Here is a 25,757-nt window from a genome sequence, read left to right as displayed (position 1 = left end):
AATAATGAATTCTATTTATCTAGTGCTTCTTCTGAGCAGTAACTTGACGTAAATTACAAATATTGCTGTCAATTTGTAATTATTTGTTTGTAGAAGATATCAAAACTTTCAACTTGGCGTTTTAACTAATGTGAAGCAACTCAACTCACTGGACTAATGTTAGGAGAATGTAAGCAGTTCAATTTAGCTGCATTTACTTTCACTTTAATTTATGACATTGACTGTTTTCATGAACAGAGGAATCTATTTATTATGTACAATTATGAAATGTAGACCATTTAATTAGAACCAAAACCTCATATCAGGGTTCATTCATGGCGTTCATGACAAAGTTTTAAAAGTCCTGTTCTTAGTTATAGCCTAATTGTAAATAAAAAACATTGTTGATGGCATTTGTTTATTATGGCTGCATAATGTCTCGTCCCCCCTCCTCTTGTAGCTGCAATACACACACACACACACACACACACACACACACACAATGTCCCGGATATTGCTCTCGCCGGAAGAGAAGGGGCAGCTCTCCCAGCCATCTTGTGGCTACCGTCAAGCGAACAGTTCGCATCATCAAGCCTCGCAGAATCGGAGGTGAATCCCGCTGAAGGGGCGCCATCATGCCGGGACACCTGCAAGAAGGCTTCGGCTGCGTCGTGACCAACCGGTTCGACCAGCTTTTGGACGACGAATCGGACCCGTTCGAGATCCTAAAGGCGGCCGAGAACAAGAAGAAGGAGGCGGCCGCCTCTGGCTCCGCCAAGACCGCTGCACAAGCCGCCAAGCAGCCGAAGAAAGAGTCCCAGAAGGACAGGAAGAGCCAGCCGGCGGACAAGAAGGAAGAGTCTCAGCCTCCGGTGCCCCTGAAGAAAGAAGGTAACCTTGCGCCTCTAGCCCCCTCGTCGTCATCCTACTATTACGCCTGTTTATTTTGGTTTGTTGCGAGCTGTCATGTGCATCATCTCTGAGCTAGGTAGCTGCCATAGCCCCCTGTTTGGTGTCTGCGTGAGGTCAACATGGAACCCGTCCTGTTGTTATAAATTAGAGGACAAACTAAACCAACTGGCATGAATTATGCATGAGGGATGTGATATCCAGTCCAGTAAATGGACACTTCTTCAGCGCACAGTCTGAAGCCTTCTGCAAAGCGGGGGGAGGCTGTGTCGCAGAAGAAGTTTCCATCAGCTAGGTTGGTTTACAGCCTTGTCTGCCTGTGCTGTGTGATGTTATTGGTTATGATGCTCCATCCATACACTGGCCACGCAGGTGGGCCACAACATCAGGGATGATGCTTTACAAGAAGCCACCTGAGGTGGCTTCTTGTAAAGCATCATCCCTGGTGTGTTGCTGGCTGGACACAACTAAACCTGGCTTCACGTTTGGCTCGTTGCTGTTGGCTGTGGATGAAATACTTGCATGTTGCACAGAGTTCTCAGCGTCAACAAACAGAGCTGAATGATGAGAGGGGCCCACTGCTAGTGCTCCAAAGTAGCTCTGTAGTGCATGCTTTGTATTGTTTATGCTATTGTTGCACCAGGGCTGGAACTGCTGAAAGGAAATGTAGCCCTCGATGCCGAGTCCACTGGATTTCCGTTTGCTAGAGTGGCATGGCACATTTATGCATGAATTTCTACAGAAAGTGCATCGCATGCCATGAGGTTTGGCAAAATTCACGTATTACAAACCACTTTTAACTTGTCGCCCCATTTGAGGCATGGCATTATAAGAGGGAAATTGCCCAAAATAGCTGATAGACAAGATCAGAACGTGGAGTGTAGTAAGCTTGTCTATTTCCGCTATTCTCATTCTACGGAAGTATATAGGGCTTAAGTGGTTAATACCCCAGACTGACATTTCCTGTTGTTCCTCCGACTATGAATACTGTAAAATGGTTCATTCATGATGACCTTTTTTTGGCGGTAGGTATCCGGCGGGTCGGCCGTAGACCAGACCAGCAGGGCCAGCCTGGCTCCCAGTACCAGGGAGGACAGGGCGAGGGGCGAACTGGAGACAGGAGGCCCGATCGGAGACCCCCTCGCGAGCGGCGCTTCGACAAGCCCACCGAGGACAAGCCCGAGGGAGGAGAATTCTCTGCAGACAAGTGAGTTGCTGTGATGAATGATGAGATGGGGATTTTTAGTGTGCTGAAATTGAACGCCTCAGGCGGTCTGTTGTGATCCTAGGATCAATGCAGGGGTGCAGGCAGAGCTTAATGTCGTTTTTTGGGGTATTGATTCCTACCCCCATGATCTTTGCCTATTTGCCTCAGTATTAAATATTTGCCACCCGCAACCTGCAGCTGCTGGAAACTCAATAGCTCTCCTTGGCATTAAGAGTGTAAATACCGCCAATATAGAGACCGCAAGGAAAGATGCATAATTGCACTTTTCCACTGCATGGTACTGGCTTCACTACCCACCCCTTCAGTGTATCTAGTTGTCAAAGCAATGTTCAATCCTCTGCATAAAACTACATACCGAAGAACGGTAACTTTCGGAAACTATCTCTTATTTCACCTGTACAGTCCAACAAAAACACTTTCTTATAAAACTTTAGGTGAGAAAATGGGTCATGCAGTTGCCTAATATTGATTGATTCATTTCACATTTACAAAGGCTAATTAAAAATGTAGTTAACAGTATCCGTGAGCTTCCATGCAGTATAGGGGGGTCCGTCGGATGCAATTATGTTAGTGATGATTCTCTCTGACCAATCCGTAGTTTGCAGTGTTTTCAAAAAAAACTTTTGGTATCACCTCAGTTATCTTGGAAACCTTGACAGAGGTGATAGCAAAAAAGTACCAGGTCAAGTTGAGCCAGTGCCATAATGGAAAACTGCCATTAGTGCTACTACAGGATTGTGTGGGTGTGTGTATATGTACTGTAACCAACGTTCCCTGTAGTTCCACATGCCCGGGATGTGCCACGCAGAACAAATCTATCTAGCGCAGATAGATTTGTGTATTGTAGTTTGTGGTTTGATTCTTTTGTTGCTCTGTCTGCCTGAACCGCCGGGACCTACCCCCACTTTGCATTCTCACACACACACGCACACACACAGACAGACACACACACACACACACAGAGAGAAAACAGAGGTCATGCTGCTACAGTGTATCCGACCATCGGTCGCTGCAAAATGAGAATCACAAATGTTTTCCATCACCTGAAAAGTTACCATATCAGCGCCGACTGCACCGGCAGTTTGAAAGTGGGGTTCTACTTTAACGTTTTGTCCAACGTGCACCAGCGAGGCTGTACCAAAATAAACACTGGCTTCGGCGTTTGCGTTGCATATGGAAAGTGACTGAAAAAGACAGAGGATAGAGCATAGTTTTCTTACTTTTAGAACAAAAGACACGATTACCCTGGCCTGAGCACAACTGTAAGATTGATATAAATTACTGGTCTCCAGGCATGAATGAAAAAATAACTGCTTTATGAAGCTGGACATTAACTTTATCTTTTAGTTGACTGTAGCCAGAGCGTGTAACTATTCTCCATCGTCTCACTCCCTATAACCTCTAGTGTTGAAGTTCAATGTTCATATTTAGATGTTATACATTATATTGTATTGCAAAATATATTCTGAACAAAGCGATGTTTGCACTGTTAATGTTTACACTATGTAATTGTGTTTTTTTTTTATGTTAACTATATATTCTACAGTTTTAACAGGGATTCTCAACGTTTTAATTTCAAGGACCCCACCAATTTAATATTAGTTGGCTACTTAATGATGTCTATCTCTGAGACCCCAATCTACATGGTAAAATCCTCAGTGTTAATTTAACTCTGAGAATGTACAAATGGAACCAGATGCACACATCATATACATGCATTGCATACACATTGTACATTGGCACATACAGTACACAGTATGCTTCTACATATTCTGCTGGTCTTTTATTCATCATAATGCTTGTCACTTCCCTGCCAGGCCTAACCTTCTTTAGACATATGTGTCAATGTATGTCAGTCTGTCAATGCATTGTTGTTTTGGAGTCTCAGAATGTATTACCTTTGCTTTTAATGTAAGTCATAAACAATTTAGACTGTGTGTGTGAACACAGCAAACGTTTATTACTCTACATTTCGACATGCGAAAACAATGTGTTTTCTTTTTCCTTGCAACTGATCTATTGTACAATCTATTAAATTGACCTATAGTACAATTTATTAAAAGTAATCAAACTGAAATTACTTCTGTAATTAGATTATTAAGCCATTTAACTTGTCATTATCTAACGATTGGACAGGGGTGTCAAAGTGTACCCAGGCCAGTTTACATCAGATGTACGACGATGTTGCTCAGTAGTTGCTGAAGTACCGCTCAGAGGGTTTGAGTGTTGGCTCAGACCGATGAAAAATTAATTAGAGGGAACATTGACTGTAACTGTACCTCACATCACTTCCCTGATCAAGTCATATTTGCATGCTTTCTACTAAACGTGTGTTTTGTTTCCTTTTTAGGCCTTCTGGAGACAGGCCCCCAAGAGGGCGTGGTGGAGGCAGGGGTGGGCGTGGTGGAAGGGGGCGTGGCATGGGCCGAGGAGAAGGCGGCTTCGACTCCCGCGGCAAACGAGACTTTGACAGACACAGTGGCAATGACAAAACGTGAGTCTTCCCTGAACTAAATTACTATTCATACATGGGAAAATCTGCTAGATGTTTGACTTGTGACAACCTACTTCCCAAAGCTAGCATTTTAACCACTTTCAAACTGATGGGCATGTCATTATAGCAGGGCTTTGTGAGCTTGTAGAATGGCTATGTTCGCTGTTCGTCGTACGACGAAGTAGTATACAGTATATAGGCTTACTGAGATTTATTTGTGATTTCATCATAACATACATCATTGTCTGCTCCAGCATGGTCTGGCAGGGATTTCTTGAATGTTCAATTCACTATGTTTAAAGTCTTGTCAGGGGAAATTTTATTCTATAACATTTGAAAACTAGAAAATTAATGTGATGTTTGTTGGTGGGTTTTTTTTGTGTTTATTTTTGGGGCTTTTCTGCCTTATTTGGATAGTACAGTTGAGATAGACAGGAAACGGGGAGAGAGGGAGTGACACTGACACGCAGCAAAGGTCTTCGGGCTCAGGAATCGAACCCATTGGAGCCTATAATATTGTTTGCACCTTAACCACTAGGCCATCGGGGTGTCCCTTGTTGGTTGTTTTTAATACCAAAATTAACTTGGTATTTCACACTATGGCTCATAGTTCTGAACCAGAAAGTAGACCTACAGTCAAATAGAATTGTTAAAGTCATCAGTCATGTTTTCCAAAGACGGTTATTAATAGTCTGTGGCTCAGCTCTATAAGTTGACCCCCGAATGACCTCCCCCGAATGACCTCACCCAGTCTTATATTTCTTTAATTTTGTCATTTTGTGAGAAGCTTAGACTTCTGAAACAAACTCTAAATTGTGCTATATTGTGGGATATGGCTTACATCCGAGGGGCTTCGTTTGGAAATCGGTGTGCATAGTATAGGATTAATTTTCCTCTTGCCTCTTAATGAGTCTCTCCATTTGTCCCCTCAGTCAGAAAAATGACGAGAAGCGGGTAGGAAGTGGCTCTCACAACTATGGCAACGCGAAGGATGAAGCAGGGTGAGTCCTCAAACAGCAAGTCACACACTTTATCTACATATTTGATGACAATATGCCCAGATGTTGTTAAGTGGCTGCCCCCCCCCCCCCCCCCAGCTGGTCTTTCAAACCGCACTTTTGCTGCCCACATACATTTGCAGCGCTAGCCACTATTGTTTACATTGTTTAGATCCCATAACCCAAAGAGACGGTTGCGTTGGCTGCATAGATTCCATAACCCAGATGCATGAGCATGTTGTAATTCTTTTCCTTTTCCAATTTTCAACTTAAGGTCACAATATATTCCAATGTTAATAGGATTGCAGTGTGTCACAATGTATTGAATCATTCAACCATTCATAGCTGGGGGATGGGCTGTTCAGTCAAATCAACAGTGACATTGACCATGGCGTTAGAGACATGTTTCACCAGTGGCAGGCAAATGATCACGATGCTGGCCTAATGCCAAATAGAAGGGGAAAAAATTGTTTGGATAGATCTTACTGTAAAAATAGAATAACCATGGTCACAGCGTTAATAAGGTGGGGGGAGAGCGTAGCCTGGTTCCAGCCGAATCTGCCTTTGCAAAATCGCATCGCACTTTAGCCCTCGGCAGATTAGGTCTGGCCCCCCTCCATAGAGATTCCATTTCTCTCCCTCCGCAGTGGTGTGGAGCCAACCAGGGCCCAGTATCCAAATGTGGGCGGGCTTATCACCTTATTTGGAGCAATGACGTACAAGGAAGCACTGCTCTGATTAGTTTGTGAACAAGGAAGCACTGCTCTGATTGGTTTAGGTCTAACCAATAGAGTCCGTTTGGATCTTTTTGTAACCGCCCCTTGGAAAAAAAATCTATCGTTGATAGGGACCAGACTAATATCCACGCAGTGTGTCGTGTGATATTGTCTGGCCACGCGAGGCTAGGGAGAGCGCTGTATCGCTTTACTAGACATGATGTGCTGCGTGATGGTCGGAATGTTTTCAAAACTTGGCGTCCGTTAAAATTGGCTAACTGGCAAATTAAAGCTACACTACATAACTTTTTTGTGAATACATTTTTATTTTGCCCAATCTGTATGGTAGACTATTAATATTTACTTAACACAATTGTGGTGGTTGTATTTTGTCTCCCTGCTATTCTATTGTCTGGTAGGTAAAATGTATAAAATTCCAAAACTCCCCATAGCAAGCAGAAAAGTTTTATTAGCTCAGTTGTAAAGATTTCAGCAGTTGTACAGGGGACCCGGGTTTGAATCCCAGGTAGGACAGGAGTGTAGCTTTAAGTCTACGATTCTTATATGTTGTAATAATGAGTCAGAAGTGGCACATGTTTCTGCTCAAATGAACCACTTAAACCCAGTATACTGGTCCCCTTCTGTATTCACTCTCTTCTTTCGTAGGAAATAGCTGATCTTATCTACAAGATCATAAAGCATGATGATCGCAAAACATTGTGAGATTGTAGATTCTCTATTTTCGCCGAAATGTTTGCCCCAGACTTCATGTGTTTAAGCTGTTTGTTTACAGGGTGCTTTTGCAAGCCTAAAATATGGAATTATGAATTACTTTCCCAGACCTGGAAAAATATGGACATTTGGAAAGTCTTGAAAATCAGAAAGTTTTGCTCATAGTAATAACATAAAAAAGTTGACGTTGCACAAACAAAAACATAATTGAAACAAAAAATGTGTGCCGTTATCAAAACCTGAAAACTCGCCTTGTGCAGTCTAGTGTGCATTGTGATGATCTGGGCAACATTTGTAATTCATGAAGAGGGTTGCACAGTGTTGCATTTAGTGAAGTTATGCAATGATGAAATTGTTCCGAGTCTGCCTCTATACTAACTAGTAGACTTGGTTGAAGTGTCAAAATGGCTTGTTTGTTTTTCTCAAACACCCCAAATATAAAACGTGGGTTGCTGCTGACTCCAAAGAAACTGACATCACCAGCATGAGAGAGAGGTGGTTCTTTTCACTTACAAACGTTTCAGGATGACAATTCAGTTTTAAGTTCTAGAGACACAATCTCACCTCCTGCAGGGCTAATAATATGCAAGTCTTGCAGCTAGTACTTTGAGATCACCAGTGAGCGAAATGTCATAATACACACAGTAGAGATCTTAACCACTTTCAACCTGGTGTCATGTCATTGGCAAACCTTTTAATTATCTTTTTTTTCAAAAAATAGCAGATCTACAAGCTTTTTGAATAGCCAAAGTGTAAAATAATTTTACACTTTTACGTTTATAATTTTACGCCTTTTTTTTTTTAGCTCAAATCTAAAATGGCACAGATGCGTTCCAGGTCTTAATGGGTTAATTGAAAAAGATGCTGTCTTACTGAGTGCTGCTGGGTTCTTGTGTTGACAGTGAGGCTGAACAGACTGCTGCTCCTGAGGCCACTCCAGAAGGAGAGGAACGCCCACCTGCTGACTCTGAGAACAAGTAAGTAACCCCTATGTTACCCCTAATTAGTGTTTTGGGATAATCAGTAAAACTGAAACGTATGGTAATTCCGTTTCTTAGGACGGACTTCAGCAAGCGTTTTATCCCCCGTGTCGTATACATACTGGACAACTGTAGAACCACTGCATATGTTTTGGATGCCTGTCCAATTCCTTATTATTTTCATGTTATGTTTTTGGAATGTATTCTTGGGTGTATATGTACGTGTATTGCCTGCATGTGACTGGAAAGCATTTCCTATCACTAGAACAATAAACAAACTATTGCACAGAAATATGTGAAAGATATCTCAACATGCACAAATAGTGCATGATGAGAAATGCGATTAGGAATAATTAATATGGCCTCAATTTCTGCTTGTGCATGCTTGAATTAAGTGGTGTGAAATACTGTATTTAGCCAGTGTGTTTAACCACTTTAACCTTGGCGTGCCTGTTTTAGACAATTTGTATTTATTTATTTTTTCAAAATGACATATCCAAACCCACGATGAGTCGCATGGTAACGAGGGCTTAAATGGTCAATATATTCTCTGTTCTGTCTTCAAAAGTTCACCAAACTAGCTTTGCTGGCTGTTCTGTTTCAAGCTTTGCAGGCGATTGCTTGCATTGCTCCATTATACTTCTTTTAGCCTTGAGACATTTTGTACCCTGTGATTCACAAACAAGTGTATATCCAGGCAACCAAATACCAGGACACCCCCTGACCTAGTCGCAGACAAAGGCTCCTCTCCGGCATTATCTTCACAAGATCAGCCAATAGTCCTCTGAACACGAAGCTGAGCATTTGACCATCAGTCACGAGTCTGACGTTGTCCTTTCTCCAGGGAGAATGAGGTCGAAGAAGTTAAGGAGGAAGGCCCCAAAGAGATGACTCTGGATGAGTGGAAGGCTGTGCAGGGCAAGGAGCGCGCCAAGGTGGAGTTCAACATTCGCAAGCCTAACGAAGGAGCTGACAGCCAGTGGAAGAAGGGCTACGTGCTGCACAAGTCCAAGAGCGAAGACGTAAGGAAAATTTACATTTGTAATTATAACACTGGATGTGTTTTGCGAGACTGTGAAAAAGCTAGGTTGAAAGTGTAGAGTACTTTTTCACTGCATGGCTCCTCCTAGGATGCAAGCTGACTAGAAGAGAGCGTGTGCGTGCGTGTGTGCGTGTGTGTGTGTGTGTGTGTGTGATGAAAGGGAGGAAGAGTACCTCATTTCAGTCTTGTCCTTTTGTAAATTTCAGAGGCCTGTTGGTGCTTTGATTGACTCGTCAGAGACAGAAGAATCGCACTCTCTCTACCACAAGGTGTGTGTACTTTCTCAGGATTATCTTCTAACCACACAAAAAAGCCAGTTTTTGTGATCTGTATTGAAAGCTTTTTAGAACATTTGGTTAAACCTAAAATAGTTGACATATCGTATCTGCTGTACAGGAACCTTGTATGTTTATAAACTATTACTTCTCAGGAAATAAAAAAGGGACCTGTGTTCCAATCGATCCAATGTAGTTATTATTTAGTCACAAATTATGTTTTGATACTTCTCATTTGTTAAATGTTTATAAAACCCAATGTCCATAATTTTTATAATGACATGCACAAAATAGTTACGCTTGCATGTCATTAAATGCGAAAATGTCTCTGTAGGGTACTGCAGATGAAGCCGCAGAGCACCACTTCCGCAAGCCGGCCAACGACATCACATCCCAGCTGGAGATCAACTTCGGAGACCTTGGCCGCCCCGGGCGTGGTCGCGGAGGAGCCCGCGGGGGCAGAGGAGGCCGCGGCAGGGGAGGCGACAGGCCGCCGCGCGGGGGAGGCGGAGGAGGAGAAAGAGGAGGGGGAGGAGGAGAAAGAGGAGGAGAGGGAGGACGACGCTCCGAAAAGGTAGTGACTGAAGCCACGAATTCCATCTACGAACATAGTTTCGATAATCACAAAAGAGGTTTGCTGAAAGAAAACCCACCTGCTTGAGTTCATGTGTTGGGCAGTGACGATGTGAGAGGTTGTGGTCTGTAGCGATGCATGATTGATCGGTCATCATATCGGTATCAGCTTTAAAAATACAGTATTAACCCATTAAGAACGGGAACGCAGCACGTGTCATTTTTAGATTTCTATGGCTGTTCAAAAATAGTGCCGCTCTATGAGCTTGTAGATCTGCCATTTTGTTTTAAATCTTAAAAATGTGTGCAAATCTTTGAATATATATATATTTTTAAAGCGAACATTTGTAACTAAAATCTTTGCTTCTGGGAGGTCCCTGGAACAAAATATTTTTGAAATGTTGGCTTTAAAAATATATATATTCGAAGATTTGCGTTAAATTTGGGTTAAACCAATCAAGTAATCAAAATAATATACCGGTTTTAGCCCATTTAACTTTTTTATCTTTGAATGTTGAGCTGAAAAAGCCTTTCGTTTCATTTACCCTCATGTGGCCATACTGGTTTTCTGTAGCCGCTTAGTGGCCACAAATGCAGTCTTGGCTGGGTGTTAATTTGGGACACTGAGTGAGTCACAGAAATTAGTCCATTCTAAAGGGGTTTAATCTTTTCGGTTAAAGGTTAATTAATCGTTAATGAGGGTCAGTTATAGGTCATGAGGAAAATTTAAAATTGCCATCCCTGGTCCTGTATATAATTTTGTACGTCGCTCCAGATAGTCCATCTGCTAAATGCCTTGTGTACTTACTCAGTCTGTTTCTGTGGTAATTATGGAGTTGAAATGCCATTGCCAGTGATTATGGGGAGAAACTATACACAAATAACAATCAGATTAGTGATTGTTACAATGCCAGTGGGTCGGTGCCATGGATTGGAACACGGAGAGGGCATATGCTTTTGGAGATCTACCTGTATTTGTCTAATTTTTCTCGTCACTGTCTTAAGTAATGAATATTCTCTCTCTCTGTCTGTCTCCCCCATGTGTGCTCTCACCAGCCAAGTGGAGTGTCCGTCCCAAATGTGGATGACCCAGAGGCCTTCCCGGCCCTGGCCTGAGGTTTCTGATGCCACAGGCCCACCCCATCAGCCCTTCCGGGCCCCTCCTCTACGAGGCTTGCATGCTTTCCACATCTTCAAGTATATAAGAAAACAGAGGAGGAAAAAAAAAGATTTTAACAATGAAAGACTGTCATCCCATACCACCCACCCACACCGCCAGAGGACTGAAATTTTACCCGTTTTAAACAAAAAGACAAAAAAAAAAGATGGAAAAAGGACTTCTCTTGTTACACTGAAGCAAATTATTGGTAGAAGTTTTGTATTTAGAGACATGATAGCAGGGATGTTTTCATACAGTGTTGGGTTATATTTTTTTTCCAGAGATTATGCATACATTTTATTTTTGTTGTGCTGCTTGAATATATGCATTTCTGCGCTTATGCCTAATTTATGCTCCGTCGTATGATGGTGTCCAGCACCAAAAAAAAAAAAGAAATCCGCGTGTGCCACCGCCATATGACGAAGTATACATCAGGCTTTAGGTTGACGTGTGCTGTCATCACCCCCTGGAACTTCCCTGCTCACTTTTTCTCATGGCTTCAACTTCAGTATTATGAGCCATCGAAGACGAGACTTTTTATTTTATTTTGGGTCATTTAAACTCAAATATTTTTTTGTAATCAAAGAGCGACGGAGCTTAGGAACAACATAACTGGTGTCAAAGAAACCATTTGGTTGTTCCTCAAACAGCATAATTGTGTCCATCACCTGAACAGTTTTCTTGGCCTAGAGATAATATTTACATATCGATAGTATACTACGCCCATTGGCACAGTTGTGTGTACCATAGGGATGGAATGTCCATTTGCCTGACCACACAGGCCAGGTCTGGAGGTAATGCGGGCTGTAGGGAGGAGAGGAGAGGAAAGTGACAGGATGAACTTAATTTCCTCCATAATAAGTCCACAACTGCACACAACCTGCACTCAATTATTTCACCTCTTTGTGGCTTGCATTACCTTCTATGAGAACAGACCTTTTTATCTGTTTATTCTTCCTCAAGTAGAACTCCGGCTCCTCGCCTTCCAGGATCGTAGCCCATCTGCCCTGCCACATTGGTTAGGAACGGAGGCAATTGCCCTACAAACTAGTTATGCGCGGAGCATAATATTTTTAATGCAATGAAAGGTTTAGTGAGAAAATGGGTATTCCATCTCCATTGTACACATGCATCCATGTCTGTGCCATTGGGCATGGTGTAACAATAACATGCATGTGTAACTATCATTTCTAGGCCAATAAAACGGTTCAGATGATTAGTCAATAATTCGGTCATTTGAGGAACAGAAATGGTTTGTTTGACAGCAGTAGTGTTGCTGCTGGTCTTAGCCAGTTGTCCTTTGAAATAGACATTCTCAGGCGTCGGCTAGAAAGGGCAGACGAGCCTTTTTAACTGGGTACATACTTTCCCCTCCCAGGTAATACATGCCGACGTGAAACTACACTACAGTAGGGCAACTCGTACTATTTGAAATGTGCTTAAACATGTATCTAAAGTGTATTTGCTCTTCTCCTGACTGTCCATCCCTTTTTGCTAAGCACACATCAGGATGGATAAATGGGCAAAGTGGCTTCCTTCTAAAGCTTGGTATTTTTCTGCTTGTTGTGCAGTGAAAGTGATGCCTCTCTCCCCCATCTTCTGTTGCTAGCTTGGCTCTTTCTCTGTGGACCAGTGGTTTAGTAGGCCATTTCTCCCCCCTGATACACATGTTATCCGGTGTTTTCAGGGCTTCCAGGGCCCAATGATGTGTATCTCTAGGCTGGTCCTTTTAGGTCATACAGACTGTACTGCTAGTCATTTTAGGACCACTAAACAAATGTTGTTGTTTTTCTTTTTTTAAGGACATATTTGTGTGCGTGTGTGTGTGTGTGTGCGTGTGTATGAGAAAGTTACTTAGAGTTTAAGTATTCCTCTGCTATGAACTTGGCCATTATCTCAAATGATAAGCTGCAGGTTATATGCAGCATGGCTTTTGCCTGAAGTAGATATTGTATTTTTGAGAAGTGGTTGTTTCTATCTAGGTGAGAACGATAGGTAGGACTGTGGACATATCTTGCACTTAGAGTATCAGTAATGTCTTTATAGAGCTTGGAAGCACATGGTTTCTATCAACACCAGTACTCTGAAGATTGTTTTTCCCTCTTGTAATCATATTTGCTATGATGCTTTTTTTTTGTTTTGTTTTTATCAGTAAAGCAGCACCACTGCATAATTTGTCTGAAATAAATGTCATTGTGGAGCATTCGAGGGCTACAGAATGTAATGTAAGCTAAACTGGGTTTCGAGCCACCTGCTTCTGCATTTCCAGCGAGCATTTTATTTTAAATGATGTGGGTGTAATATTTCTCATAGTGGGTTGGGTGGGTTGGTGGGTGGGGGGTCATGTAAAAACTGACAGGTGTAAGTGAATCAAAAGCTTTATATTCTGTGCTCTGGAAAGACTCGCTGGTAATGCACCATGGCAGATGGCTGGGTGCAGACTTCTTGTAGGACTGTTTGAGCCACTTGACTGCAGAACTTATCTGCAAACATCCCTGTTCTAATGAATTGCTTTAGAGGTGTTACATGTATTCTGCCCACAGCTGTTGGGTTGTGTGAAATCATTACTGTGATTTTAAAGGTGTAAAACAAATGACTTGTGGCCTCTTTATTGTCTCTTATTAAACTAAAATCTATGTATTTTATGTGGCAGATGTTTGCCAAATTAATCTTCAATTCTAGTGTAGAGCAAACCACATCCTACTTGCAAGGGATATTTCACTTTCAAATAAATTAAACATAAAAAAATTGAAAAATCACGGCCCCCTCACACATTACATTAGAAGGACATTCTAATGCGTGAGGGGGCTGTGATCTTTCCATTACTTTTTTCATTTATTTTTTGTTTTTATTTGAAAGTGAAATATCCCTTTTAAAGGGCAAGACAATTTTGGTAGAGGTTTGGGTTGTGTATTTACCTTGCCATGATGTAACTCCAAAGGTGGACAAGAAATAAAAAATAACTGCTCCAGTGATTTGAAATTGATAATTCAAAATATATATGCTCCTCGTTGACTTGCATTGTATGCTGAAACAGCTCAAAGTCACTCTTTTAGCAAAACGAACGCAAACAAAGTTGATTCAGACAATATTTTTTAAATGAAAATGTTAACCAGTCTGGGTTTTCTTCCTAATAAAAATGGGGAAAATCAAAAGGAAGTTAAAGGGATACTTCACTTTAGGGCCGGGGAAACATTTAAAAAATATATTAAAAATAAATGAAAAAAGTTATGGAAAATTCATGGCCCCCTCACGCATTAGAGTGTCCTACTAATGTGTGAGGGGGCCTTTATTTTGCCATAACTTCTTTCATTTTTTTTATATATATTTTTAATGTTTATTTTATGTGAAAGTGAAGTATCCCTTCTTTTATAAATAAAATTAAAAAACGTACCGGGCTTGGTGGTGATCTATATTGTCTGAATCAACTTTGTTTGCGTTCGTAAGTGCTAAAAGAGTGACTTTGAGAGCTGTTTCAGCGTACAATGTTGTATCAATGAGGAGCATATTTTGAATTATCAATTTCTAATCACTGGAGCAATTATATTTGTGACCAGGTGACCATACAACCCAAGCCCTTACCACAGTGGTCTTGGGGGTTAAAGGGTTAACTGACTTGTATTTAGGAAGATGTTTGTGTTGGTTGTTAACGGTGTAGGCCACAAGGCGGCGACATTGTGCAGCTCTTGCCGAAAGTTGACTTAGTTGAGTTGCGCCCCGCCCCCTGGGCGTCAACGTCAATAACAGAAGTAAATGATGGCGGAACTTGATCAGAATCAGAAACGCTAACGAGTGTCAACTGACCTTAAAAGCATATAATAAAAGTATGCCGACCGAAAATGAAAAGAAGAGAGCAACGGGTGATGGTTCCACGGCACATCTGAAGCTCCTCGCCGCGGGCTTTTATGGGCTGAGTTCTTTTCTTATCGTTGTGGTCAACAAGAGCGTCCTGACCAGCTACAGGTACTGGATGATCTTTGGACCGCATCAGTGGTGTAAAGTAACGAAGTACATTTACTCAAGTACTGTACAGAAGTAAAATTTTAAGGTATTTTTTTGGACTGGAGTACTGGAGTACTGGAGTATTTCCAATTATTTTACTTCTACTCCACTACACCTAGGCTAATAGTGTACTTTTTCCTCCACTACAATTATTTGAAAACTTTAGTTACTAGTTACTTGTGTAGATTTTGATTATTATTACAAAACATGCATTAACCACTTCACATTTTGGCCATTTGAAAATGCAATGCGAGGCATTGTGAGCTTGTGGATCTGCTATTTTCAAATTTTATATTTTTTTAAACTTGTGAAATGGGACATTCTGCATAATGAGTACTTTCTACTTGTGGTACTTTTGATACCAATACTTTTGTACTTTGATACTTTTACTTAAGTAACACATGTACTTTTTCCACCACTGATCAATATTGATTGTTTATTGATTATACAAGAGATGGGGAGATTGACAGTTATAATTGTCTTGTTTTTTATGTTTTGTTTATGTCTTCAGTTTCATGTAAAGTACTTTAAGTGTAAATAAAGGTTATTATTATTTGCACCACCATGTTTTAAGGGATATTAACGGGGGATTGACTGCATTGTGTTTGTTTGAGTGCATTAAGCAAAACTTTGTAACACAAACAGGACCTCAAATATAACACTGACATGACAATTATGAGCATTTTGTTGATATTTTAGAGTTAGACTGCGCAACTTATGCTATAATGTACTGTTATGATTTTATGAACATTGCAGATTTCCTTCCTCAACATGCGTTGGAATTGGCCAAGTAAGCTTCCATTTCACAATTTACCGGCCAGTCTTATACCATACATACAGAACACAACATGAAGTAGCTATGCATTTAGGCCTATTATAGAACATAACTGTTGAAGATAGTTGTGTGGGGTAGGGGGGAGGGAATGTTTCAGCACAGGACAGTGTCATCCCTATTCCCTATGCAAGAAGAGTGGGCACTAAGGAGGAATGGGCACCTAGATGTAAAATTTGCTTGTATTTTGTCCAAAATTGTAAAAAAAAAAATATATATATATATATATATATTTGAAAAATGTAGTATTAAGTAATGTAAAGTATACATGATTTGAACATGCACGGTACATCACTATCAGACTTGAATTTACCCTTCAACTTATTTTGTATGACCAAAATGATTGGATGTACAGGTTTAAACCTTTGTAGCAATTGTAGAAATATTAGACCTTAATTGTGAAATGTTCAATGCAATACATTCTACATTTTGGACCAAAATAGAGATGCCCAGTCTTCCTTAGTGCCCACTCTTCCTGTCACCGTCATCCCTCATTAGGGGGCTGAGCGCATTTGCGCTTATTAGGCAGACAGACACCTGCATTCCAGATTTGATATTCACCTAGATTTGTTCAGGCAATACAAATGTTGTAATTGCAAGTTAAAGAAATTGTACAAGTTGCACCACAACGATAACACGACTTAGGCTAACATACATTATAGAACATAATAACATACTATACAACATTATTATTATGTATTGTAGAACATAACATTATGTCCTTTGTCCTGGCTCAATCATGTTCCAGATGGTGGCTACTATCGTGGTTCTAAGGACTGCAAAGGCGTTAGGTGTTATCACATTTCCAGACATGGATTCGAGTGTACCCAACAAGGTGAGAGTCTTTTAACAGAAAATATGTTTGATCTGATTGTGGTGGATTCTGGAGGGGGGGTTGCTTTCAAACGGAACTAAATGTTTTAAAGAAAATGTTGAATTAAAAGACAGAGTGCTGTAAATGATCTTTTTTGTTTCATCATTTCATGTGGGTGTGTGCCGTCTTCCAGATGTTCCCTCTACCTCTGCTGTATGTTGGGAATCAGATATCAGGGCTGTTTGGGACACAACGACTCAAGTGAGAGCTTCTTGTTGACTTTTTTTGATAGATGCTAGTTACAGTATACTAAACATATACATTTATATAAGGTGCTTACTTGTTCTGATAAGTTGTGTTAAGATTGATTGATTGATTGATTAATTGAATACTTTATTAACAGTTTGCAAAGTAGTACAGTGTTACAATTATACAATGACGCTAAAAGGATAACACGTCCTAAGGGCTTGTTTCCATTCTGGTCTTAGGTTTTGTCCAAAATCACATACTAACTAACGTACTACATTTTACACAGTATGCTATTTTCAGCATACTATTTATCTACTAAACAGTTTCACTTCGGGCATACTACTACATAGTTAGGAAAGTACCCCATCTTGAATACATTTTCGGACATACTAAAAAGTCATTTGGCATATTACAATAGTATGCCAACAAGGCTGTGAAATAGGCTGTGAACTATTCTCAATAACTTTCCTTTGTCCACAGTCTGCCCATGTTTACAGTTCTAAGGAGGTTCTCCATTTTGCTCACTATGGTGTTCGAGGGAATATTACTGAAGTAAGTTTATGCTTCATATGATTAAACATTCCTCAAACTATTCCTCAAATTGTTGACTGCTCTGTCAACAATGTTGAGTGTTGTTTGTATTGTTTTGTATTGTCTCTTGCTGATTTTATTTCATACTGCGCTTTATTTCCTTCCCCGCTGGGGATTAATCAAATTTATCTCATGTCATTTTCATAATCTCCCCCCCCCCCCCTCCACCAGAAAGACATTCTCAGGCTCCATCAAATTAACAGTGTTTGCCATGATCTTTGGAGCTTTTATCGCTGCAAGGTGAGTCTTACATTTTGTCATGGACACGGTAGCATTAAATATAGCATCACATACTGTATAGAATCATTCATTTTCATCATCGAGTAATATGCTATGATAAAACGTTAATAATCCAACACAACAGTCCACTTTGACTGGCTAATCAGGAGCCAGAGAGATATAATTTACACACAGTCCATGTCTCGTACTGTTGTTGCAATTCTTTCTGTTGTAGTACCGATTTAGCCTTTGACCTTCAAGGCTATGTCTTCATCATGTTGAACAATGTTCTGACTGCAGCCAACGGCGCATACGTCAAACAGAAACTGGATTCCAAGGTGAGTTAACCACTTGAACCCCAGCATACACATTCTGGGGGGAACATTAGCCAGAAATATCAGATCTACAAGCTCACAACGGGTTGCGTTGCGACTAGGCCCGTAACGATACAGTAACTGCATCGATGCATCGTTTTGAATTTTCAACGATCTACTATATCGATATGCAAACAGCTAAATATCGTATCGTTTGACTTTGAATCGTATCGAATCGTTTTGCAATGCAAATAATCGTATCGAATCGTTCTGCAATGCAAATAATCAATTATATCAATACTAAGTACTTTTAAGAAGAAGAAAAGAGAAAGAGGGGTTTATATCCAGTATCCAGGTATTTATTTTTCACACAGAATTTTTGGGTAAATAAATAGTTACTATATCGATTTTAAATCATTGAATCGAATCGTATCGTTCTAAATTAACCTGTCCTGTATCGTTCATGTATCGTATCGACTAAATCGCTGAATCGAAACGTATCGTATCGTTCTAAATTAACCTGTATCGTTCATGTATCGTATCGACAACCAAGTATCGTGATACGTATCGAATCGTTGTTAAAACGTATCGTTACACCCCTAGTTGCGACGCATGGTGAGCTTGTAAATCGGCTATTTTTGCCAAAGAGATTTGGTGTGGACTGAAAAAAGCAGTCCAAATACAGATCCAGTTTTCCAAGTCTATTTTCTAAGTGGTTAAGTTCTTAAAGGCAGGGCAATAGATAAGGGACAACTTTTAATATTTACATACATGTACCAGTCAGTCCATATCTAAACAACAATTATTGAATGTTGGGGCGGGGCAGATTTAGCTGTTCAAACACCCTTTTCCAACATTTATAAAACATATTGTTTATGAGAATGTCACATTATAACATAATTACACTTTTGTTCACATTATTTGAATATCCAGCATTTAAAATGATCTGTTGCACTGCCTTTAACCACTTTCAACTTGGCATTTCATTTTTAGGCAAAAGTGTAAAAATAATAATAATGAAATGGCAATTGTGAGCTTATAGATATGCTATTTTTGCCACACAATAAATCAGGGAGATGGTATTTCAGTGTCATAAGACAAAGAAGAAAACACTTGACTGAAGTTCTATTCTGTTCTACTCTACTTTCTTATATTCAACCACAATACTACAACCCATCTATTCACTGCTGGACACACAGGAGCTGGGGAAATACGGACTACTCTATTATAACGCGTTAATGATGATTTTCCCTACCATGGTGTATGCATACTTCACAGGCGACTTTCAAGTGGTAAGAGGTTTTATGACACAACTGAATAACTTCTATATCCTTCAGTTTTAGCTTTGCTAGAGCTGTGAAGTGACCCTGTGTGTGTGTGTGTGTGTGTGTGTGTGTGTGTGTGTGTGTGTGTGTGTGTGTGTGTGTGTGTGTGTGTGTGTGTGTGTGTGTGTGTGTGTGTGTGTGTGTGTGTGTGTGTGTGTGTGTGTGTGTGTGTGTGTGTGTGTGCGTGCGCGTGTGTGTGTGTGTGTTCATGTGTGTTTGTGTGTGCGTCTGCATGTATGTCCACTCATTCTTTGTTCAAGGCGTTGGAGTTTGATGGATGGTCTGACATGCTGTTTGCCGTACAGTTTGTGCTTTCTTGTGTGATGGGGTGAGCTCTGCACCTCCTTGCTGTCTCTCCAGCAGTGGTTCTCAAAATGGGGTCCGGGGACCCCAGGGGTCCTTGAGGGGGTTTCAAAGGTCCCCCAGCAAAATCAGTTTAACCACTTTAACCCTATATATATCTGCTGTTTGAAAAGACCTGATGTACAAGCCCACAACGAGTTGCATCGTGACAAGTTGTGTCAGAATCTTTTGAGATGGGGTCCACGGCCAACTACATATTAATTTGGGGGGTCCTTGACATGAAAATGTTTGAGAAACACTGCTCTACATGTTACTAATCCATTAATAGATATTAGGCCATGGCATTATTCAAGTCTATTCATCGTCTTTCTCTTCAACAGCTTCATTTTAATGTACTCCATCGTGCTGTGCACGCAACACAACTCAGCGCTGACCACCACCATTGTGGGTTGTATTAAAGTAAGTCAGTTCAAGTTAGTCAGTCAGCATGGTACCATCATACCTATACCTCTATTTACATCCTTAGATATATATACGTAGCTATCGCATTGACTGCTGCTGCTCATTAAAGCTATACGTCCAACGGGATCGCCGTATTGGTGGTTAGCTCAGCAAGCCTTGCCTCCTAATGCCTGTATGCCCCATGTCTATGGAAGCAGGAGGTCTCTCCACAATTAAAATTATTATAATTTGCTGAATTCTCAACCAATTCCAAGCGGTTAGGTTTGCTACAAATGTTAGACATGGGTGTTATTTTATGATATATGACACTTGGTTAAATAAATAAGCTGGGTTTCATAACCTGGGTTTTCTTACCAAAACACCTTATCTTACATAGATAATAACAGTAATTATTATAAAAACAACGAAAATGGATAAACGACTTGTGCATAGTTCTAGCTGTGGAGTTATGGCAAGCTGCCCTGCTTAATATAGGGGCGGGCACATTGATGTACAGCCCCAGTGGCCAATGCGTTGTCTAGGTATTTAGGTCTATGATTTCCACCTACTGGTGGCCTATAAACTATGCACAACTGACCAGCAGAGGGCCAGGTCGGATGTCATCTTTATTCTGTCTTTTATTCAATATTTTACCCTATTTTTGCTAGTGTTACTACTGTACTTCTCCAATCGGTACCTGTTCTCTACCCTTACTTGTACATTTGTTTCATCCTTACTGCAGTGTGCGATGACAACTGCATTGGGATCAATAAAGATCTATGTGTGGAACAGTTGTTTGCTATACTTACAGATACAATACTGACCTGTCTGTTTCCTCACAAAGAATATTCTGGTCACGTACCTTGGAATGGTGTTGGGTGGCGACTACATATTCACCTGGACAAACTTTGTCGGACTAAACATCAGGTTATATTTTTTACACTTCATTTTAGATTGTTTCTTAATTGTTCACAGTTTATTATCGTCATATCACACACCACTACAGGGAAGCACCATAGAAGACAGGGAAGCACCATAGGAAGTACCATAGATGACAGGGAAGCACCATAGGAAGCACCATAGATGACAGGGAAGCACCATAGGAAGCACCATAGATGACAGGGAAGCACCATAGATGACAGGGAAGCACCATAGATGAGAGGAAAGCACCTAAAGAAGACAGGGAAGCACCATAGAAGATAGGGAAGCACAATAGACCACCGAAGTCCTGACGTCACTCGTTCATCCCCAGGTTTGCGGAAGTAATTTCTCTATGGAGAATAACATTGGGTCATCTTAGAATCGTCTCATATAAGAATTGTGGTTCAAAAATAAACACACTGTCCCGGCGATATTGTCAGGGAGGAGGTTCTGTATCGTTTATGATAGTCAGTCTCTTATATTTGATACAGGCTGTTTCTGGCGAAAATTTAACTAATTCGGCGGAAGTAACATTAGCGTTTTCTCACCGTCAGTTGATGCTTCATATCCATAAGAGTCAAACCGCCGGGGTCATTTGTTTATTTTTGGAACACAGTTCTTATTTGACGCGACATTAAATACGTCTATGGGATTCAGAACGGGGGTGGAAAACTGCGAACCAGGTAGACAAACAAAGGATGTGTAAATGACGTCAGACTTCGGTGGTCTATAAGAAGCACCATAGATCATGACAGGTAAGCACCCTAGGAAGCACCATAGAAGACAGGTATGTACAATAGTAAGCACCATAGATAACAGATAAGTACTGTACCATAGTGGTCAGTATCATGTCAGTATCATGTCAGTATCGTGGTCAGTATCATGGTCAGTATCATGTCAGTATCGTGGTCAGTATCATGTCAGTATCATGTCAGTATCATGGTCAGTATCATGTCAGTATCATGTCAGTATCATGGTCAGTATCATGTCAGTATCATGGTCAGTATCATGTCAGTATCATGTCAGTATCATGGTCAGTATCATGTCAGTATCATGGTCAGTATCATGTCAGTATCATGGTCAGTATCATGTCAGTATCATGGTCAGTATCATGTCAGTATCGTGTCAGTATCATGGTCAGTATCATGTTAGTATCATGTCAGTATCATGGTCAGTATCATGGTCAGTATCATGTCAGTATCATGTCAGTATCATGGTCAGTATCATGGTCAGTATTTGGTCAGTATCATGGTCAGTATCATGTCAGTATCATGGTCAGTATCATGGTCAGTATCATGGTCAGTATCATGTCAGTATCATGGTCAGTATCATGGTCAGTATCATGTCAGTATCATGGTCAGTATCATGGTCAGTATCATGGTCAGTATTTGGTCAGTATCATGGTCAGTATCGTGGTCAGTATTTGGTCAGTATCATGTATGAGTTCTCTCCTGATTGAATAAAATTGGCATCCTGGCCTAAATTTATATTTTCTGTGTATTAAAGAGCTGGAGAGACTGGGAGACTCCTATCACTGAACAAACACTCTATAGCAGAATCAAAATCTATCAGAATATAGAGCTATTTAATAATCACTTACTGCACCTAATCACTTACTGCACCTTTAATTGATATATTTGATTGGATTCATGCTAATATATCTTCTCTGTTTTTCCACCAGTATTGCCGGCAGTTTGGTGTACTCATATCTTACATTCACAGAGGAACAGACCAGTAAGAACGACAAAAATGCTAATTATATTCAATGTTACATACCTGCATGTTATTATTATTATAATTATGTTCTTATCTTTCTTTAAATAAATAATATAGATAATGGTATCTTAACCACATTCAGCCTGGCATCTCTATTCTGGGCGTCTCATCATAGGCACACATTCTTCAGAAAATGTCTAAATAATTCCCCACAATTTCAAAATGAGTGAAAATAGATGATCTACAAGCTCACAATGCATCATGCCGTGTTATGAGCTTGTACATCGTCTATTTTCATTATTGGTCATACAACAGAGTATATAGGGCTTAAGTGGTTAAACTACTATTAAGTGGTTGTGAATGCATAAAGTGTTTAGTGACTATAAGCCTCTGAAATATTTACATCTCATTTGACAGAAAAAGCCTAAGTGCTGGGATTCCTGCCAAGACCAGCATTCGTATTCCTGGAGGAGAGACTAATGACGACCCACCCGACCAGAGGAACATGACATGCTTTAGTTCAGGAAACATTTTTTTGGGTCATTGCTATGGGTCGCGAGAATTTCAGTTCTTTTTTTTACATTTCCTTAAAACAAAATATATATATATATTATAATTTTTTTCCAAAGATTTTCAAAAACTAAAACATTTCAAAAAACATTTTTAATTATATTTTTTTCAAAGAATTTGAACACGGGCCAATTGTGTTTGTGTGTGTAGTAGATGTTCAACAAAGCCGGATGCACCACGGTGGATTCGAACCCATAACCTCCATAGTGGTGGGCAGCTACTTTACCATTGCGCCACCCGAGTGGTGAAAATAGGCAAAGCTACAAGCGATAGATTGACAACTTGTAGATCGGTTATTTTCACTATTTTAACCCATTAAGACCTGAGGCCGATTCTACAAATGCCTTCTAAATCAGTAGTTCTCAAACTTTTTCGTGCCAAGGACCCGCAAAATTATGTGTATTTGGCCACGGACCCCTATTTGAAAATGTTGTGCCAGGGACCCCCAGAAGAGAAGATTTGTGTTAAAAAAAATTTAGAATTATTAAAAATAATATTTTCAAACATTTTCAAAAATAGCAGATGTACAAGCTCGCAGCACAGCATGAAGTGATGTGCTGTGAGCTTGTATATCTGCTATTTTTGAGAACCACTGTTCTAAATCCTAAATCCTAAAGAGTTTTCTGAAAAACGTATGTTGTAAAATCTAAAATAACAGTTGCTTTAAATGGGTTAAATAGGGCTTACGTGGGTTAATTCATAATAGCGGGTATCACAATGAAGGTTTTAAAGAAAATACATTATTTTAATATTAATGTTATATTATCATTACAATGTTAGTGTTTTGCCAATTATTTTGGGGCAATGGCCCATTGGTGGGAATCGCTGATATAGACGAACAATGTATTGCATATGTACTGTATGTACTGTGTACGAACACATGTACTGAGTGGATTTTCTACTTTAATTCATCCCTATCACTGTGTGAATAATTTTGTCTGAGATGATTGTTAATGTTTGAAAGGCAAAATATTAAATCTACTTGAAATATATGTACTGTATGAATGTTTTGTTGAGACATAACACTGCTGATGAATATATTCAGCCATGTTGCTTCCTTTACCCCTTTCTATAGCACTGTCAAATTCCATATATTTACACAAGTACTGTACTGTACTGCACTGTAAAGTAACTAGGTAAGTACATTTACTACTGTACTCGAGTACACATTTTTGGTACTTTTACTGGAGTATTTCCATTTTTCAAACACTCAAGTAAAGTACAAATACCTAAAAATTGTACTCAAGTACAGTACTTGAGTATGGGGGTCTGGGCCATCACCTGTACTCACCTGGCATAAAAGGGGCTCTGAGAGCAGCTTGAGCCATTCATTACTAAACCACAACATGAAGAGACCACCGCTGAAGAATTGATTGATTGATTTTACTTGCATATTGTTTTTATTAACGTTTTTCAGTTTTGCAGTCAGTGTGTGTAGTGTTGTTAACTTGTTTCCCCCGAGAGTTTTCGCCTGCCCTAAATGTAATTCCTGGGAACGCCAGTTCCATGAGCTGCTGCAGTGCTGCTGTTCAGCCACAGAGAAGAACGCCGCTCTGGTTTTGGGCTCCATGATTGGTCAAGTTCAAGGATTCGAGGATAGACTTTCATGGTCTTTTATAGGAATACGTGAAGACTGGCTTTACCATCCTGGCTCGACACAGCCTGGCTTGACAAGGTCTAGCTCGACAAAGTCGCTCCTTTTCAGCCTGGCTTGGCGTTCATGGAACGGAATAAACCAGGCTGTACGGACCAGACTTTATCAAACCTGGATTTGACTAAAATCCAGGCTTATTTAATTCTCCTTTCGTGTAATAGGCCCATGATTCCATTCACAGCCATTCTTGGTATACACTTCAGTTTTATTCATGTTGCCATTTTTGAAGTAATAAAAATGTACAACACATAATTTGTCCAAAAAAAAAAAAAAAAAAGGGAAAAAAGGGACAACATGAATTAACAATCAACATTATTTGAGGCGTTAAAGACCAACTGTAACAATTTGTGAATGTAGGTTCAAAGCTGTGGAGTACAAAGAAGCATTCGAACAGAACAGCTACAGTACCAAAAAATAAAATATGAGGTCTTTCAAACTCACGCCCCTACATTAAAGTGGTCTCCATTGTAATGGATGGGAGTGTCTCCCACCCTGAAGTTCAAACAGTGAAAGGAACATCACTTGAACTGAACTCTGCTCATTTCAACAGTGCTTTGATAACAAAAGACAAGCAGCGCGTAACAATACACTATGTCAGCCTTTTACACACAACAGTTCGTCAGGAGGGCTTTTTCTTTTCTTTTTTGCAGCAACTACATTTCAGAACAAGCAAGTTGATACACAGGAATGGGAAAAGGTTGTCGGTGAAAAGAGGAGAAAT

The 25,757-nt window shown here is 40.2% G+C and overlaps 2 protein-coding genes across 3 annotated transcripts; both read left to right on the top strand.

The window, feature by feature from the left end:
* Nucleotides 1-491: 491 nt before the first annotated feature.
* On the top strand, nucleotides 492-13,681 carry serbp1b (SERPINE1 mRNA binding protein 1b). The gene is made up of 9 exons (XM_080440853.1): nucleotides 492-870; nucleotides 1,918-2,095; nucleotides 4,467-4,610; nucleotides 5,543-5,611; nucleotides 7,959-8,033; nucleotides 8,881-9,058; nucleotides 9,285-9,347; nucleotides 9,688-9,927; nucleotides 10,983-13,681. The coding sequence occupies exons 1-9, from the start codon at nucleotides 615-617 to the stop codon at nucleotides 11,040-11,042; spliced, it is 1,263 nt and encodes a 420-aa protein (XP_080296979.1). The 5' UTR covers nucleotides 492-614; the 3' UTR covers nucleotides 11,043-13,681.
* Nucleotides 13,682-14,850: 1,169 nt separating this feature from the next.
* Nucleotides 14,851-24,374, top strand: LOC308094294 (nucleotide sugar transporter SLC35D2-like). 2 transcript variants are annotated; one of them, XM_080440858.1, is made up of 13 exons: nucleotides 14,851-15,048; nucleotides 15,844-15,877; nucleotides 16,668-16,754; nucleotides 16,927-16,994; nucleotides 17,463-17,534; nucleotides 17,745-17,813; nucleotides 18,028-18,130; nucleotides 19,306-19,398; nucleotides 19,692-19,759; nucleotides 20,115-20,193; nucleotides 21,020-21,102; nucleotides 22,778-22,830; nucleotides 23,230-24,374. In XM_080440858.1, exons 1-13 carry the CDS (start codon nucleotides 14,912-14,914, stop codon nucleotides 23,238-23,240), a joined length of 957 nt encoding a protein of 318 aa, XP_080296984.1. In that variant the 5' UTR covers nucleotides 14,851-14,911; the 3' UTR covers nucleotides 23,241-24,374. The 2 variants fall into 2 exon arrangements, with proteins under 2 accessions (XP_080296984.1, XP_080296985.1); XM_080440859.1 differs by lacking the exons at nucleotides 21,020-21,102; nucleotides 22,778-22,830; nucleotides 23,230-24,374 and adding an exon at nucleotides 20,918-21,009.
* The last annotated feature ends 1,383 nt before the right edge of the window (nucleotides 24,375-25,757 follow it).

Source organism: Gymnoscopelus braueri (genome assembly GCF_963280865.1).
Source record: "Gymnoscopelus braueri genome assembly, chromosome: 10".
Classification (NCBI taxonomy): Eukaryota; Metazoa; Chordata; class Actinopteri; order Myctophiformes; family Myctophidae; genus Gymnoscopelus; species Gymnoscopelus braueri.
This window is presented reverse-complemented; position numbering and strand designations above follow the sequence as displayed.

Bases quoted from the DNA above. Each gene is read 5' to 3' on its own strand.
- serbp1b (XM_080440853.1), top strand. From the start codon at position 615: ATGCCGGGACACCTGCAAGAAGGCTTCGGCTGCGTCGTGACCAACCGG. The intron at 9,059-9,284 runs GTAAGGAAAATT...TGTAAATTTCAG, and splicing joins ACAAGTCCAAGAGCGAAGAC to AGGCCTGTTGGTGCTTTGAT. The intron at 9,348-9,687 runs GTGTGTGTACTT...ATGTCTCTGTAG, and splicing joins CGCACTCTCTCTACCACAAG to GGTACTGCAGATGAAGCCGC.
- LOC308094294 (XM_080440858.1), top strand. From the start codon at position 14,912: ATGCCGACCGAAAATGAAAAGAAGAGAGCAACGGGTGATGGTTCCACG. The intron at 19,399-19,691 runs GTAAGAGGTTTT...TCTTTGTTCAAG, and splicing joins TCACAGGCGACTTTCAAGTG to GCGTTGGAGTTTGATGGATG. The intron at 21,103-22,777 runs GTTATATTTTTT...TTTTTCCACCAG, and splicing joins TTTGTCGGACTAAACATCAG to TATTGCCGGCAGTTTGGTGT.